Below are 19,171 nucleotides of genomic sequence, written 5' to 3'. Positions count from 1 at the left end.
TGGAAAGTCATGCCACTTACATGTGGAGATAGAGCATAAGGCTTATTGGGCAATTAAATTGCTTAATCTTGATCTTAGTCATGCAGGTGAGCACAAAATGTCACAGGTGAATGAGCTGGAGGAATTTAGATTAGACGCATATGAGAATGCGCGAATCTTCAAGGAAAAGATGAAGAAATGACATGACCGTCTGATTTAACCAAAGGAATTTCATGAAGGGGAAAAGGTTTTACTATACACAATAGTAGACTCAGATTGTTCCTCGGAAAATTTAAGTCTAGATGGACGGGACCGTATGTGGTGAAACATGTATCACCATATGGGGCGATTGAGATCCAGAACATGGACGGAACGGAGAGTTTTAAAGTGAATGGGCATAATTTAAAACCATATCTTGCTGGAGGATTTGCCCAGCAATCCTCGAGCATCATAATCAGTTGAGGAAGGTCGGTTGAGTCAAGCTAACGACTATAACTCAGAACTACCTCTAACTCTTCTACTAGCTTAATTTTTCTCTTTTTTTTTTTTTTGTAGCATAGACTAGGTAAAGGTTAGTGTATATTACGACTTGATGGTTGCAATAAGGTATTTATTGTGGAAGGGCGGAATTGAGACCTTGAAAAGGCACTTTGTGCGTGTATAAGTGTGCAACCGCGCACCTGGTGGGGTGCACCGCATATTTGATCGCGCAAAATACAACGTCAGCACGCTTGGAGATGCGCGGCTGCGCACCTGGAGGGAGGACCGCACATCCAACCGCGCATGTGTACCGGTGTTCTGACATGTGTGCACGGTCGTGCACGGGAGGACCTGACCACGCACAGGTAAGTACCCTAATATTTTACTTTCGGCCCTTCCCTGAACCCCCCTCTAATCTTTTCCCCTTTTCTCTCATCTTTCACCAAACTAAACCCTAACCCGCCCCAATATCCCTCTCTCTCTCTGCGACCAAACACACCCTCACACACCCGCTTCCTTACTTTCTCATTCCCTCTTCCTCAAGTCAGCTTCTTCCAATTGACCCCTCAAGTATGTAACTTTATTTTTCCATGTTTTTCTTTTTCCTTTTTCTTTTATAGTTCTTTATTTTTCGTTTCTTTTTCCTTTTATTGTGGGGTTGAAGATGGGGTTTCACCAATGGTACTGAGAGTATGGTTGCTAGGTAGTGGAATTGGTGTGTATGTAGTCTACCTAGGGCTAAAATTACTTTGTGTGGTATAAGAGCAGCTTTTCATGTTAGGTGTTTGTGTAAATGCCACAATGAGGTAAAGAGATGTATTCTAGAATCTGTTGCTCACCCGATAATAATCTATGCTCTTAATTTGGGTGAACTGATAATGGGGGTGTATTCTACTGATTCGGGGTGGGTCTTTCCCATGGATATAGAAGTGTATTTTTGTGACCACTATTCGGGTGAAGTCTGAGTAGCCCTTCTTGGTCCGTAGAGTGATCTAATTACTGATATGTGTCAGGTTGTTTCAGGTGCAAATGGCCCCTTCCAAGAAAATAAAAACTTCTAGTGCCTCCACTGGTAGGCAAGCATACACGTCCATAGATACACATGTGGCACGTTCAGGTCGCGAGTTTCTGCATCCTCTCGCCCATATGATCAAAACAAGTTTGTCTCCTGGGAAGCCCAAGAACAATTTAATAGCAAGGCGGGCAAAAATCCAATACCTAAAAGGGGGATCGACATCGGGTCTCTCCTCAATGAGTGTTACCGAGATCATGAGAAATTGGTCAGGCGAGGAAAGGGGGTATTCTTCGAAGGAGCTGACGAGGCAAATATTACGGTTGTTCAGGAGTTCTACGTGAATTGCCCAGAACATGAGGACTGCGTGTGTACAGTCCGGAAAAAAAAAGGTGAATTTTTCCAAGGAGGCTATCCAAAGGGCCTATCACCTGCCGGAGTACGTGGAACACCCCGATGCAGACGACTACTATTTGGCGCATAGCAGGGAACCATACCCGTGGCTCACGTTTTTTGCGACAATTTGTGTGCCTTGGAAGGAGGTGGTGTGGTTAATCCAGGGCCATAAATTTTACTCTGCTTCACTCACTTTTGAGGGGAAGTGCTGGTTATATATCATTAATAACCTCCTGATGCCTTCCAGCAACACAACTGAGGTGAATGGTCCCCGGGCTCCTCTGATTTAGTGCTTTATCATTGGCCACAAATTTGATGTGACTAAGGTCATTCAAGATGAGATGACAATTCGTTGTCAGGTGCAGAGGTATGGGTTATTTTTCCCGTCGTTAGTCACTCGGTTGTGTCGTGAGGCACGGGTACCAAAAAATAAGGCTACAGATGGGAAGGTTAAGCAAGAAAAGAAATTTAGGGCTTATAAAGTTATCATTCGGAAGGAACCTGTTGTGGCTACTGAGGTGGAGAGTGAGGAGTCTGATGCACCCGTCGAGGACAGGGAGGTGCACGAAGAGGATGTTAATGCTACCACCCCGCATGAGCAGGGTGTTGGAGAACCTTCAAGCTACATATGGAAAACGAGAATGGTTGCCATGGAACAGGAGATGGCGGGGATACGCACTTCTGTCAATGATTGGGAACCCGAGTGGACTCATTTGCTACTCAAAATGCCAAGTCTGAGAAGAAGATCATGGGATGGTCGCGTGCACTTGGCCGGGCTCGTCACCTAGACCCCGGCACCATCTCCGACATAGAATGACTAAATCAGGGGAGTTTTCTTCACCTTTGCATTTTAATTTTATGACATGGGGACATGCCACTAGTTAAGTGTGGGGGTAGGGGTAGTGTGAATAGCGTTGTTTAATTTGCTTCCTATTGAAAAAAAAGGCAATAAAATAAAATATTTTCTTAAAATATTTTAGGATAATTTCTTCACTTGTACTTCCATGGGTTTCTTGTTTGGTTTTTTACCATGGTCGTAACATTTTGAACCAGACACATTTTAGGGTAGATTTTTATTATTTCTTTATTTTAGATTTTTGAAAATATTCTTGTGGTTGGCAAAGTTGATTGTGCCTGACTGGTGGGATGCATGATCCTGCCCTTGTAAGTTAGAGAGACCATTGGTGATTACAGTATGAATTGTGTGCCTATCCGAGACGCCATGCATGGTGAGGCAAATATTTGCTTAGTGATTATGCTTGACATGGTCTAGAACTTGGCTTGGTTGTGACTCAAGGCGAAATCTTAGGTAATAGCCGAGTTTGGAGATGACTGTAGGCTTTCTTTGATAGTGTTGTAGGTATTAAAGTGCTTAGGGAGGTGTAGATACTCTTATACAGATTATATCCAACTCGTCCCATACCCTATGTTACAATCAAATACAAATTCCTACATGATCTAGATGAGGTTGTTCCTACATTAGTGGAGAGTTACACGATAGTCAAGCTTATGGTACTCTTGAAAGCATGATTCACTTCTTTGTGAGGGTGAGCGCTTGTTGTGTACTGCCCTGGGACGTTAATTGCAATTGATGTGTGAATGGGAATTGTCTCTTTATTGTGAGGTGTATCGAGTATTTGGTGCCAATTTGACCATATCACTAGTGGAATGTCATGACCGGGGTTGAGGTTGATTGTGACCCCAGGATGGAATCAAGTTCATCTTGGCCGGCCACTTGTCTAAGGTGGTGGCAGCGTTAGGAGCAATTTCATTTTAGATTTGCTCGGGACGAGCAAAAGCTAAGTGTGGGGGTGTTTGATGAGCTTAAAGCTACTTAATATTTATGCCCACTTTGCGTCTTTGAATGGGTTAATTCGATGGAGATTTGGTATGATTTGGGTCTAATATGTTGTCTTTCTGTGCAGGTGATGCATAGGGGATCAATGGACGAATAGTGCACTTAGTGGGAGGAAAACAAGTTGAGCAAGAGGAAATCCCAGGTGCGCGGCCACGCACGAGCGACCCCTAGCGCACACTTGAGCGCGCAAGTGTTACAGAACTCTACCAGAGGTGCGCGGGCGCACGTCCGTCTCCGGGAATTCGACTCAGGCCTAATTTTGTAATTTTGGAGGCAACCTTTTGACCTATATGAAGCCTAGCTCATCCCCAAACAAGGGGGGGGGGACTTTGGAGCAACTTTTGGAGAGAAGAAGGCAAGAAAACAATATAGACTCTAAATAGTACATCCAATTCATTAAATACGCAAGTTTGTTTGATTTTGGGAATTGTAATGTTTTCTTGTTCTCTTAATACTCTTGTGATAAACAACTTCTCCACTATGGAGTAATCTTTCTTAGGGTTATTAACAGATATTATGATTGACTATTGTTCTGTCTTTGCTTTGTGATAATTACCTGAATTCGTTGAATGAGTTACTAATTGAATAGCAAGGCTAATTATGGTTTTACTTTAATCGAAAGAGAAGTGTGGCTGCAATCTGCATTGTGTTATCTTGTTTGGGTTGATTTCACGACTCTCATAGGTAATCGAAAGAGCTTAAAGAGTTATTAATTGGCCCAAGTTCGAAGAATAATCGAGAGACGTTCTTCGTAAGATCATTCGTTCAACATATTATTGCATAGTTTCATAGCACATATCATTAGGTTTTTAGCGCACTCTAATTCATTCGAAAGAAGAATTTGAATCCTCCTGATAGCCTAATCATTTGTTGAAATCGGAAGAGTCAATAGACGTTAAAAGTGAACATAACAATAAGTTGCATATAGTAATAGTTAATCACATATCTTGTCAAAGCCTTTGTTTCTCATCTTGATATTCAATCATTACTACTTTATCACTAAATTTCCATTATTCATTCACAATTGAGAATCTTAGTTTTTACTCTTAAATAGTTAATAACTCAAAATCAAAGGTTGATTTTCCTGAATAGTGTTAAGCTGAAAATTTCTTTGAACATTATTTAACCCAATCTCTGTGGAGACGATTTAATACTATACTATCTTTGACTAGCGAGCCTAAGTTTTATACACCGATTTTGCACTCGACGGATATCACCTAACAAATTTTAACACTACAGAAGTAATGCACACCAAATACTATTATCGGTTTACCAGTTTTAGGCGGGGCAGGTGAATTCAATAATAGACGCATTTTCTTTTCAAGTGCTTTCTCACACACACAGAAAGTGCAAAAAGGAAACACCAACGGTAATTAGTACTTAGGAAGATCTAAACGGTCTCCTCTTTTACTTATAACAAGTATGATTGATTGTTAGTCCACAAAAGGGAACACCAAACAATAAGTAGTACCACAAATAATTAAACAGTCTCAACTTGTAACAAGTGTAATTGATTGGTCCTCCACCATATATAGCAAGAGAATGATGAGATTATATTTTTCATCTAACAGTCGTTTGATGTACGTTACTCTCTATCCTGGTAAACTGCATGATTCTACTATGAAACATAAAGCAACTGAAGTAGACTTTTTGGACTCTTGATAGCTAAATTATCACATTGTCTACACAAGTGTAAGAGTATATAGAATCATAATATACAAGAACTGCACAAATTAACGTGAATTCTACCAATCGTCAGAAGCATGTGAATTCCACCTTCAACTTTACACATATTTTGCACAGTGATTACAATTGTAACGCAATTTCAGTTCTTGCTGATTGACCAACAGAAAGTGTAGCTCATCTGCTTGCCTGCACATTAGTTACAAAACAAGAAATCATAATATCATCAAATCCAAATATCTTTCCGATAGATCACCTAAATGAATTTTATCCAATGAATCCTACCTTGCTGTTAATTCTGATATTCCAAGCATCATTCTTAGATCCATACACAGGGTCACCAACAACACAAGAAGGTGAAGGAACATAATTCTTCAATAGCGGGACTCTGTCTGGAATATAATCATCATCACTCTCATAATGATACCTTTCCGGATGTGGTCCTAGAGCTTTGAGGATCATTGCCAATAATATAGTTAACCCCTGTACGTGGAAAGATATTAGGCAGTGGTCAAATAAGCAAAATAAGATGCAAGGCTGCATGGAGAAGAACTTCTCAAAATAGAAAGCAGAAGAATGGAGTGAGGCAGGAATGGCCTAGAAAGAAGGCTCTTTAAGCATAACAATCACTTGGAACAGGTTTATCTCACCAGCTTCAAACAGCGATTTGTGCTAATGATTAAATCATATCAACGGGGTTTAGTTGAAAAACTATATTGCCAAATAAGAAACAGGTAAAAACTTATCATAGTATTGAGGTATATGAGTGTGGAAGGAGACCCACCTGCACAGTCACTACTGACAAGCCTACCCATTTACAAATGTCAAAGTTCTCTTTCAAGAAGTGTTTGAGCTCATCAAAATTCCCAGTTGTGTCCTCAGGGAAGTCCTGATCAGGTCAATTCGAATACAAATCAATATAAAAGATTTGTTAAAAGCTCAATATATAAGATCAAAATCCATGGTGCATTTTTTAATGCATATACCTCTTCCCAATTTCTGTTAAGGAATACGTCTACTGTCACAGCTGCTTCTATCATGAGAAGTAGGAACACAAAAACCATGTACTATACCAATTAAGGAGAAACATCACTGTTTTAATTGAATAGTCACTCCAGGATGCAGGTTTATATGATTATATCACCTTACACAAGACCCAGAGACGGTACAGTGAATATTAAGCAACTTAACTGCAGAATCTTAAAGAAAAAAGACCACTTCTGATTACTGCCAAGTTGAATGAGAAAAAGTACATTTATATTAATCCTAATAGTTTCAAATTAGCAATCATTCCAACTCTCCCATAGCAAATCTTAAAAGCAGAGTCCAAGTTCTCAAGCTTCTGTGGGGCAAAAGGATTAATATCAAATAAAAAGATAAGCTAAAAAAGTAGCAGCAACAATGACACTTTAAGCAACAATCTAGAAAGCGAAGAAAGCTTACTAGGGTTAAAGAGCATAACCATGACGAATGACAGTTAATTACAATTTTTTGCACATGAATTGCAAAAGAGTCCCTTTTTTTTTTTGATAAGGTGATTGCAAAAGAGTCCCTTGGTGCAGCCCCCATCCCTAACTTACCATGAAGGTGCTTAAAATCTTTTAAAATAGCTTCACCAATCAATATAGATCATTGACAACATTTTGAGTGGCTGCCTGTGTTGCTACTTGCTAATAATGCACAAAGCATATCAACCTCAACATCTAGGATAATGGCAGCAAAAGTAAACCAAGAAAATCAACTGATAGATATCATCCGGGGCTATAGCTTCATTTCCCAACTAAAGGGAAAACCTGTCTCTCCACTAAGTTTTACCCCATAATAGGGGCATTTCAGTGATAGGTCCTTTTTAGAGGAACCAGATGATCCTATTTGGTTAAATACCCAAATACAAACTCCATGTTTATTCTGACCAACTGGTGGATACCAAAACTCCCATGTTTGTGCTGATCAACTGATGATACCAACAAGTTTTAATTTTAAGTTAATTTATCCAACTACATCATTGCACAAGCATTCAAGGAAATCCTTTCCTGCCCTACCCTCAATCCCAGGTGCTAACGTTATATCAAACTGCAACGAAAATAGAAATGGGAATCATAAACAAAATGATGATTCCTCTTAATTGAAAATCACATTATCAAACAAAAGACTGAGTCACATGCAAGAACCATTGAAATAAGTCATGAACAAGAGTATTGTTTCTTCTCCTTAGTAGTATAAGAAGATTATGCAGATCAATATTTCCAAGCTAGAAATAGTATCGACACAATTCCATCCTAGAAGGTGAAATCAGTAAAGATATTTCAATTGCTCTGCTGAACCGCTAGTTAATTACTACAATAGTGTAGGTTGAAGCTTGTCCAAGTAGCTTTCTCGGAACACACTCGTGTCTACCTGACCATCACCCCCCACCCCCAATATTTCCAAGCTAGAAATATCGACACAAATCCATCCTAGAAGGTGAAATCAGTAAAAATATTTCCATTGCTCTGCTGAACCGCTAGTTAATTACTACAATAGTGTAGGATGAAGCTTGTACAAGTAACTTTCTCGGAACACACTCGTGTCTGCCCTGACCCCAAACCCCCCACACCACCACCACACCCCACACCCCACACCCCACCACCCCCCCCACCACCACCACCCCCAAAAAAAAGGAACACTGGAGGCAGCTGAACAGACAAGAATCTCATTCAATAACCTACATTAATTAAAAGAAAAGTAATGAAAAGGATACAATATACAAGCAACAGCCACTAGCAGTCTCTGCAGCAATGTGACCCGAGCACGTGACTACGCACAAAGTTATTCCAAGACCAAGTGTTGAGTAAATGAACCTGCATTAGACAAAAGTTTGTTAAATTCACAAATGTTGAACCAGAAACTAATATCCAAATTTCAAAAAATTACAACAGAAATCTGACAGCTTATGAAACATAAAAATATCAAAATCTAGATCAATAATCATTCTCAACATGTGCATATGAGTGTGTGACATTCTACTATCAAATATAAAGAAACACCAATATTTTACTACTGAACCAAAATAAAAAGAGAAAAAAGAAAAGACCTAGTTGGTTTCTACTTTTTACTTCCATCAAGCAGTCCATTTTTTTTATAAGTTCTTCCATCAAGCAGTCCATTCATGATGCATAATAATGGATTCCCCATAGCAATTGTTTAAAGGTAAGAACATGATTCAAAAGTATAGTTAGTCCCTTATGTATATAGCACTTAGACTACCTAGCTATTTTTTGAAAGCTTACACAGATGATCATGTAAAGGAGGATATTTCAGCTTTGAAGTTTATTTTACATTCTGTGACTTTTATCATTCTTCAATTCTATGGGAGGTATGGCACAAAACCATCCTCCCTTCATCTTTTGTGATATATACACAGGTAGTGGACAAAGGCTACCCCCCCCCCCCAAATCCTAAAGATAGTCTAAGTATAACCTAATGGTGTGGCCTACCAGTTCCTATACTAGTGGAAGGATGGAGGTACTTGGTAGAATAGTGGAGTCGTGCGAGCTAGTCAAGTGGCCCGACCATGGTTCTGTTTAAAGAAAAGTCTTTACTGTAATGGACCCTCCTATGAATACTGGGATACAGAGGATTCACATATATAACCAACCATTTGGTACAGAGGCATAGTTAATTCCCGAAATGAACTTCAATATAGGAAAATTGACAATAAAAAATCCCCCTTTTATTCACAGCTTCCAAGAAGCAGCAGCAGCAGCAGCAACAACAACAACAAAAAAAAAAAAAAAAAAAACCAGTTTGATCCCATAAAAGCAATAAGCAGAAACACATAAATCAAAAAGTTAGACCAAAAGGCAGTAAAAAGGAACTCCAATACTAAAAAAAGTCCTAACTTTGGTTTTAAAAAAGAGAAATAAAGATTGCCCCACCATCCCGTAAAGTGACTAACTTTCATGTGAAGTTTCGCACGCACTAAAAAGGTGAAAGATTTACCATGGAGCAGGGGCATCAGGGCCAAAGAAAGGGGGAGGAGTGGGACCCATCTGCTTATGCCAAACCCTAAACATCCAAAGGGCATACAAAATCATCGCGATCCCAACCATTCCAATCGCCGAATTTACCACCTTCAGCAATGACTGCATGCAACTCCTCGCCATCCTCGTCATCTTAATTATTGATTCAACTGAATAGAATTCCTGAAAACCCTAACCCTAGATTAAAGCTAGGGTTTCTTTTAAAAGGTTAGGGTTGTGGGAATTGTCGAATTGAGGACGACGGGTTGAAGAATTTGAAAGAATTTTGTGATTGTATTTTTCGCCAGACGCTGAGGTCGTCCCTATTGTCCGTCTTTCACGCAATATAAGCTGGGACACTTGGCGTTTAGGAAATTTTCAGGAAATGTCCAATCTATATATGAACATGAAATAGGAAAACGTAATAGTATGATTCAATTAGTAGATAAAAAATTATTAAATATTTTTTCAATAATATGGTCAGTTTTTTGACATTGTCAATCTGGTGGAATGATTGTATCTAATGGACAGCTCTTTTTTATTTGTTGTTGATGAATCATCAATTAGACTAGTTGTACTATTCTTTTTCTGCTGACCAAAAATAAAAAAAAATCTTTTTCTAAAATAATTTATGCAAAATACCGTATTTGGAAATGTATAGAGTTTTTCTTTAAAACTCATTTTCTGTTCGAGCAATTATTAAAAAAGAATCTGAATATTTCTTGGAAGATAAAATTATAGTTTGTGTCGAAAAACAACATATGTCATATTTTTTTGTGATGTTAATGCAAGAATTTTCATCGTTGAAAAAAAAATGCCAGAATTTTCATAAATGTCCTTAGGCCTTAAGGAACTTTTGCACCCAGAAATTGTTAGATATCCAACTTCTCAAAGATAGAAAAATAATTATAGATAAGGCTTTCAACATCAGGTTGCTGTGGTGTAGTGGTTATCACGTTAGTCTTACACACTAAAGGTCCCCAGTTCGATCCTGGGCAGCAACATATGTCTTATTCGTTTTTGAATTTTCACATCACCGTATTCTAGCTGTGTGTGCCCAATATTAATTTCTTTTCTTTCTGAATTTCTATTGTGTTCTAGTGCTTGGTTTTCTCTTTTGATTGGCAGTTTACTTCATACATTTCCTATATTCATATTTTTTGCATTGTTTGAAATTCATGTATAATATGGTATATGTAATGTTGCTTTAAGAACACCTGTGACGTGGAGTTATTAAGGAAAAATTTCATATGAAGGAAACAGTGCCATTTGGTGAGTAATCTGTATTGAACATGAAAAGATTTTGTGATTTGGTGGCACTTTGAGCTAATATAAAATCCTTTTTGTTCCACTATGCTACTCCTTGCTACAAATCTAAAAACAAATATATGTAGGTAAAAATCGTTTATTGCACGATTAGTAATCCTAAATTGTATATGATTTATTGGTGTTTAATATTTTATATAATTCATGTCTAAATTTATTTTGTAGTCAAAATTAGATGGGAATAGGTTTTTCAATTTCTAATCAATAGGTTTTTTACTCTTATAAATAAGGGTGATGCTACCTATTTTTAAAGGTTGCCACCGCCCACCTACCTTCTTCTTCTTTCTCTAGTTTGCGAAATTTCTTCTAAATAATAAACGTTCAATATTCCACTTGTGATGAATTATTCTTCTAGGATATTTGAATTCTTTCAAATTATTATTAGAGCAATGAAGAATTTAAATACTCCCACGTTTGATTCAAACTCTACCAAAGCTGAAGTTGAACAGCAGCCAACAACACCACCTTTTCCAAGTTCATGCAATTATTTCAAAATTTTGTCCAAAGGCAAAAATATTAGAAAGCGTCCTACGGTTGAAGAAGGGAAAAATGAAGATACTGAAGATAAAAGTTCTGTCATATATACCAAGAAAAAGCCAGCGATTGATAATAACAATCTACACTTTTCTACTCGACCTTCAAAGTGTAACAAGGCTACTGAATCCAATGTACATTCAAAACTCCTCTTTCATTTTGAGTCCTCAAAACAAATTCAAATTCAAAATGATAGTAGAGCAACAACTGTGTAGGCCAAAATCTGTCTTCAGAATATCTAGCGTAATATGGCATTAAAGAAAGTTATCGGTCGAACTCGCCCAAGACACAGCGAGGTCAATGGCCGAGGTGCTGACATGAGTCGTGGTCGAGATATTGACAGATCGCAGTCAAGATGTCAGCGAGGGCCGAGGTCGAGATTGACTATTGATAATAAGATTTGTAACGACTAATTTGTCAAGATAAGGTACTAAAAGGGAATATTCTAGTGGATATTCCCTCCATTTGTACTATTAGGGTTTCCTAGAAAAAAGACCTCGTATATATAGAAAGAAGAGGCAATGATATGGGCATGTAATATTCATTCTCATAAGAACACTTTTGAGAAGGGGATTGTCTCTCTTGCTAAAACACAAAGATTACCTTTTTTATAAATATCTTTGTTCATATATTATTCTCCACTTTTTCATCAGATCCGATGATCGTTCATGCGAATCTTGGATCTATCGGTTATTCATCATTGTCAAGCAAAATATTTGTCTCACCCATATATTAAAGGGTGAATCATTCTCTTTATTTACTTAAATGTCATTTATTGACATTTATTGTTAGTTATATCACCCTTAATATTCTTACTTTAAGAGTATTTTACATTTATTATCACCAACCATATACAGAATCTGTCACATCTACTATTCGTTTTTGTACTTAATATGTAGAGTTATTATCCTTAGTTAGATTTAACCCCGTACTACGTAAATTTAATAGTTTAACCGAAAACTATATTTTTTGGTCAAACAATTTGGCGCCATCTGTGGGGACTTTCTAACTGAGTCTTATAGTTTCTTCTAGATCTACTATCGGCACTGGTTGCTGCAAAAAAAACGAAAAGAAGAACCTTTTTTCTCTCTGCATGCACAGATCTAACATGGCAGGTAACAGAGAAGAAAGAACGAGAATAATGAGTGACCTCCCAACCAACCTCATGGACATCATCCACGAAAGCTTTGAAGTAGTTGACGAGGACACAACGCCCAATGCCTCCCCTAGGCGAGGTGGATCGCCCTCTCCCCACTGTAGCATCATAAAATCCCTTATCAAGACGGCCTTCACATCCATGGTAGAGGAGACACCGCCAGCGATAAAGAAACTCCTTGAGGCCTGGTTGGCTGATACACTGACCAACATCCTCCATAAACCTGTTTAGAACGCGACCTCAGCAAATGCGAGAACCTGTGTTGCACCACCAGTGAACGAGCGACATGATCAACCTCCCCCCCCACACCCCCACACGCGACAAGAGGTATCACTCACAATATTGTTAACAATGCATGCGATGACGCTCTCACAACCATTCTAAAAAGGATGGAGGAAATGGAAAATGAGAACAAGGCACTTCGGGATCAAATGGAAGAGCACCAAGAAAGGGTCGATAAAATACCGAGCGCTCCTAATTTATTGCCGATGAGAGATGCCGATCGGTTCGTCGAGCAGTCGCATAGTGATAGTGCTGCCCGACATGCCATACCAAAGACTTTCAAAATGCCGCCTTACCTGAAAATATACGATGGCAGGACCGACCTCGAGGATCATATGATCCACTACGTCACACTGTAAAAGGCAATGACCTCGCCAAAGAACAAGTATCCTTCATTCTGCTGAAGAAATTCGGCGAAACCCTCATGGGAGGGGCATTAACCTGGTACTCGCAACTGCCAGCTCGTTCTATCGAAACCTTCGAGGAAATGGCCGATAAGTTCGTGACAGCCCATGTCAGGGCCAAGAAGGCCGAGGCAAGAGTGAATGATATCTTTGCTATCAAACAGTCCCCTGGAGAAGGACTGAGGGACTTCCTCGCCCGTTTCAACCGAGTGAGAATGACTTTGCCCAATATATTATAAGGAATGGCGGTAGCCGCTTTTCAAAACGGGTTGAACAGAAATGGTTCAAGAGCGACAAGAAAATTATTAAGTCGGCTTATGAAATACCCCCCAACAACTTGGGACAAAATACATAATGCATATTGTGCCGAAGTTCGAGCAGACGAAGATGACCTCAATGAGCCGACTCATCGACTGACCTCAGTACAAGCAGAATCTAGGAAAGATCAGAGAAGTGATATCAGAAGAGATCCAGCAGCCTCACTGCCATACCGGGAACGGCATCTCCCATATGTCAGAACTACCATTGTATCCTCACCTCTCCATGAAGAAGGCCCATCCCGATCAAGAACAGGGACTCACCGGAATGAAAGAGGTATTCCCCTTTTACTATCCGCTAACAATTTTTGCGTGTTACCTACAGAGATAGTCTATGCTTTGTAGAAGCTCGGACCAAAGGTTAAGTGGCCACAAAAGATGAGGTCAGACCCGAATACCATAAAATCAGACGCCCTTTGCGAGTTCTATCAAGAGCGAGGACACAAAACCGAAGATTGTATCACCCTAAGACAGGAGGTAGTAAACATGTTGCGACAAGGACACCTCAAAGAAATGCTGAGCGATTGGGGAAGGACTAACTTTTCCAGGGGACGTGAACAACATCAAGGGCCGCTGAAGCCACCCTCACTAGCCCACACCATCCACGTGATTATCGGCGATGGAGATGATGCTTCCATCAACAACGTGATGTTCACCACGACCCACAAGCTCAAACGGTAGATCACCCACGAACGGTATGATGAACTCGAAGAAAGTATCATCTTCGATAAGTCAGATACCAACGGTTTGGCATTCCCTCACTATAACGCTCTTGTTATTTCTTTACGAATTTTAGATGCCGACGTAAGACGAATTATGGTAGATGACGGGAGCGGCACGTGTTTTATCCATCCCCGAGTACTCACACAAAAGAAACTCGAGGACAAGATAGTACTCGGGAGCGGCACGTGTTTTATCCATCCCCAAGTACTCACACAAAAGAAACTCGAGGACAACGTGATGTTCACCACGACCCACAAGCTCAAACGGTATTTCACCCACGAACGGTATGATGAACTCGAAGAAAGTATCATCCTCGATAAGTCAGATACCAACGGTTTGGAATTCCCTCACTATAACGCTCTTGTTATTACTTTACGAATTTTAGATGCCGACATAAGACGAATTATGGTAGATGACGGGAGCGGCACGTGTTTTATCCATCCCCGAGTACTCACACAAAAGAAACTCGAGGACAAGATAGTACTCGGGCTACAACTAGATCCCTATAGAGGAAGAGGATCAGGAAAAGACCACCTTCATCACCTTCTATGGGACATACTGCTACAGGGTCATGCCTTTTGGATTGAAAACTATGGGGGCAACTTACCAATGGCTGGTGACGAAGATGTTCAAAGAACAACTCGGAAAAATAATAGAGGTATACATCGACGACATGCTGGTCAAGTCCAAAAAGAAAGAAGATCACATCGACCATTTAAGAGAAGCCTTAGGCATACTCAAGCAATACGACATGAAACTGAACCCGGAGAAATGTGCATTTAGCGTGGCCTCAGGGAAATTCTTGGGTTTCCTAGTATCGCAGTGGGGTATTGAGGTCAATCCCGACCAAATCAAGGCCATCGAGGGTATACCAGAGCACTTGACCACCAAAAAGCAAGTCCAGAAACTCACCGGTCGTATCGCCGCTCTATCAAGGTTCATTTCGCGATCCTCCGATAGGTGCCACAAGTTCTTCAACATACTCAAAAAGGAGAACGGCCTCCAATGGACCCCTGAGTGCGTCCAAGCACTGAAGGAGTTAAAGGTGTACCTGACCTCGCCATCGTTGCTCTCAAAACCGGAACTAGGACAACCTCTCATCATCTATCTCGTCATGTCCGAAGTAGCTGTGAGCGCAGTCTTAGTCCAAGAAAATATAGGTATGCAATCTCCCATCTATTACATTAGCAAAACACTAGTCGACGTCGAGACGAGGTACCCCTATCTTGAAAAGCTGGCTCTGGCCTTAGTCGTAGCTTTACGGAAGCTTAGACCGTATTTCCATTGCCATCCCATCTCAGGCTTCATGAATTTCCCCTTAAGAAGAATTTTACACAAACCCGAACTTTTCGGGCAGATTGTCCAGATGGGCCATCAAACTAAGCGAGCACGATATTACATATCGACCGCGAACGGCGATAAAATCTCAGGTCCTCACCAACTTCATCGCCGATTCCAGTGCGCACATACTACCCGAAGTCGAAAAGGAAGCCATCCATGCTTCTTCCCAAATATACGACCTCTGGGTCCTATACACCGTCGGTGCATCTAACGCATCGGGGTCCGGGCTGGGACTCATACTCGAAGTCCCAATAGGCGAAGTGATTCTCCAGTCCAAAGGTGCCCGGACATGACTAACAACGAGGCCGAATATGAGGCCGTAATTGCAAGACTAAGACTAGCACTCAAACACGGGGCGAAACGGCTAAGGTTGTACTGCGATTCTCAGCTCGTGGTCAACCAAGTCACGGGGACTTTCCAAATCAAGGAGCAAAGGTTACAAAAATATCAGACCAAAATCTGCAAACTACTACCCGAGTTCGACGAATGTGAGCTCGACCAGATTCCCCGAGCACAGAATAACGAGGCGGATGGCCTCTCCAAATTAGCAGCAGCCACAAAAAACATCACAACCGGAGACCAAAATGTGGTCCACCTCCTCAACTCGTCGATAGACCAAATCGAGGTAAGAACTATAAACCTAACTTGGGACTGGCGAAACCGTATTATCACATATTTGCAGGACGGCATACTCCCTAATGATAAAAAAGAGGCCAAGAAGCTACGAATGTAAGCGGCCAGGTATAACATCATTCACAATGACCTGTACAAAAGGACATATGGCAGTCCCCTAGTGAAATGATTGGGCCCAAATCAGACGCGACGCGTCCTTGAAGAAGTGCACGAAGGCGACTGTGGAGCTCACTCCGGCAATCGAGCTTTGGTCAGGTGCCTCATACAAGCAGGATACTACTGGCCCACCATGAAAAAGGAGGCCGCAAATTTCGTGAAAAAATGTGAGCAATGCCAGAAGTATGCTCCAATGATCCACCAAGCAAGAGAACACCTACACTTAGTAACTTCCCCTTGTTCGTTCATCAAATGGGGAATGGATATCGTGGTCCCCCTCCCAGCCGGACGAGGTAACGTACGATTTCTCTTGGTTTTAACTGATTATTTCTCTAAATGGGTGGAAGCAGGAGCATTCGCCCAAATACGCGAACATGAAGTAATCGTCTTCATATGGAAGAACATCATATGCCGCTTCGGTCTCCCCAAAGAAATCATATGCGACAACGGACCTCAATTTGTAGGAAAGAAAGTCATCGACTTTTTTGAAAAAATGGCACATCAAAAGAATACTGCCAACACCTTACCACCCTGCGATTAACGGGCTAGCAGAATCCTCCAACAAGTCAATACTGAACATCATGAAGAAGAAACTAGAAGACGCCAAGGGACTGTGGCCAGAGATATTACCATAAGTACTCTAGGCCTACCGAACAACACCAAAAATAAGCACAGGGGAAACGCCATACTCGTTAATCTATAGGACTGATGCAGTAATACTAGTCGAGGTCGGAGAACCTAGTCTAAGATACTTCCGCGAAAGCGGACCCCAGAACGATGACAGTAGAAGGCAGGAACTCGACGAAGTCGGGAAATGAAGAGATATGGCCTACGTAAGAATGGTCGCCCAAAAGTAACAAAAAGAACGATACTATAACAAGAGGGCAAAGATCAGGTCACTTAAAATCGGGGACTACGTGCTTAAATCTAAAACACAAGCAAGCAAATACCCACGGGAAGGCAAACTAGGAACAAACTAGGACGACCACTACAAAATCACGATAACAGCAAGCAAAGGGCCATTCACACTAGAAACAGTGGAAGGAAAGCGACTACCAAACAACTGGAATATTATAAACCTCAAGTACTTCAACTTTTAAAGGACGAGGTCCCCAAAGTTGCACTCTTTTTCCCTCACTCGAGTTTTGTCCCAATTGGGTTTTCTCGAGGAGGTTTTTAACGAGGCGATGATGGGGATACTTCAAAATTGAAGTGCGCACAAACAAAGATACTGGACGACCAGTTCATTGCTCGATCTCTCACTATTTTTCCAGCTCGACCAATGAAGGGACTAGATAGACCGGGACTGGGACTGAACTACCAGCCAACGCCCGAAAAATATATAAATCTCTCCAAGAATATGAATAATGCACAAGTACATGAAGTTTACTTCTGCTCTCCCCAAGCAAAGGTTACACTCGACCTCGTTTGAATTAACACATATTCGACCCACGGCCTCAACTAATTAAAGGTTACACTCGACCTCGTTCGAATTAACACCTATTCGACCCACGACCTCAATTAATTAAAGGTTACATTCGACCTCATTCGAATTAGTACCTATTTGTCCCACAGCCTCAACTAATTAAAGGTTACATTCGACCTCGTTCGAATTAGCACCTATTCGGCCCACGACCTCAATTAATTAAAGGTTACATTTGACCTCGTTCGAATTAGCACCTACTCAACCCACGACCTCAATCAATTAAAAGTTACATTCGACCTCGTTCAAATTAGCACCTACTCGGCACATGGCCTCAATTAATCAAAGGTTATATTCGACTTCATTCGAATTAACACCTACTCGACCTACGACCCTAACTAAATAAAGGCTATTTTCAATCTCGTTCAGCCTACTCAAACAAATTTGTTACGACAAAGGCAATCAAGCAACAAAATTAGAAAAACACACAAACCCGAACAAAGAAAAGGAATCAGGTACGAATAACAAAACTAACATTTCATACTTCGAATATTTTTACAAATAATGCACGCCTACAAAAAGTACACACAAGTCTGTGGCTAAACAAAAAAGAACAACTAATCACCGCCTGGCCCAGCACCGCCACTAGCTTGATCGCCCAAACCGTCTCCACCTATCTCCTCGCCCTCGCCAGTGAGATATTCATCCTCATACCAGGCATCCTGTTTGATCTGATCCACGCCTGCATCCTCCTCGTCATCGCCGGTTTCCGGTGTAGTGGGATCATAGCCACAAGCAAACCGAGCTTTACGTGCCTTAGCACGAGCATCCTCAAAGTCGGCTTCTGAAATAGTCTTCCTCCCTATCAGATCCCTAAATATATCCAGCTAGGCCTCGGTGTGAATCCATTCCTCGTACGAATCCCGCGGAACATCAGGAAAGGCAGAAGTGCGGGACGAAGACAGCTGTGCCTTCTCGACCTCGAGAACTGCAACCCGAACACTAAAGCTCGAAGCCTCTTTCTCCAGATCCCATATCCGCTCATCAAGCCGCTTCTCCCTAAGCCTGGCCGTCTCCAAAGCATTCTCCCGCTCAGAACGAAGAATGCAGATCATGATTGAGAAAGCCTCCGCCTTTATCGCAGCCGACAACTGAGCCAACTCCGCCTTCTCTAAGCCTACCGCCTTATCAGCAACCTCGCTAGTCAGAGTGTCCACTTTGATTTGACACTCCTCGAACTCGGTACGCAATGAAACCACATGGGATTGAAGATCGGCGCATTGAGCCTCAACCCCTTTACTCACCTCGAGTTCTTCTTCTTTGTCCCTTAACGCCCCCCTCGAGTTCGCTGCATTTTTTGATGACCCTCACCAACTCGTCATCCTTCTCCTTCAGTTCGTCTCGAAGATCTAAGAAATTGCTGCTCCCACCAAGCCACCTGCAAAGCTCACGGTGTTTATCATGGCA

The 19,171-nt window shown here is 41.1% G+C and overlaps 1 protein-coding gene and 1 non-coding gene across 2 annotated transcripts; one reads left to right on the top strand and one right to left on the bottom strand.

The window, feature by feature from the left end:
* Positions 1-5,362: 5,362 nt before the first annotated feature.
* LOC104088277 (tetraspanin-19) lies at positions 5,363-9,921 on the bottom strand. The gene is made up of 6 exons (XM_009592933.4): positions 9,390-9,921; positions 8,149-8,248; positions 6,395-6,475; positions 6,193-6,297; positions 5,694-5,891; positions 5,363-5,597 (listed from the first exon to the last, which is right to left on the bottom strand). Exons 1-6 carry the CDS (start codon positions 9,560-9,562, stop codon positions 5,586-5,588), a joined length of 669 nt encoding a protein of 222 aa, XP_009591228.1. The 5' UTR covers positions 9,563-9,921; the 3' UTR covers positions 5,363-5,585.
* A 419-nt stretch (positions 9,922-10,340) lies between these two features.
* Positions 10,341-10,413, top strand: TRNAV-UAC (transfer RNA valine (anticodon UAC)). The gene has a single exon. It is a non-coding gene; the product is annotated as a tRNA-Val (tRNA).
* Positions 10,414-19,171: the final 8,758 nt, after the last annotated feature.

This window comes from Nicotiana tomentosiformis, chromosome 7 (assembly GCF_000390325.3).
Source record: "Nicotiana tomentosiformis chromosome 7, ASM39032v3, whole genome shotgun sequence".
NCBI classification, from domain to species: Eukaryota; Viridiplantae; Streptophyta; class Magnoliopsida; order Solanales; family Solanaceae; genus Nicotiana; species Nicotiana tomentosiformis.
Note: the sequence above shows the minus strand (reverse complement) of the source record. Positions and strands in the feature narration are given on the sequence as shown.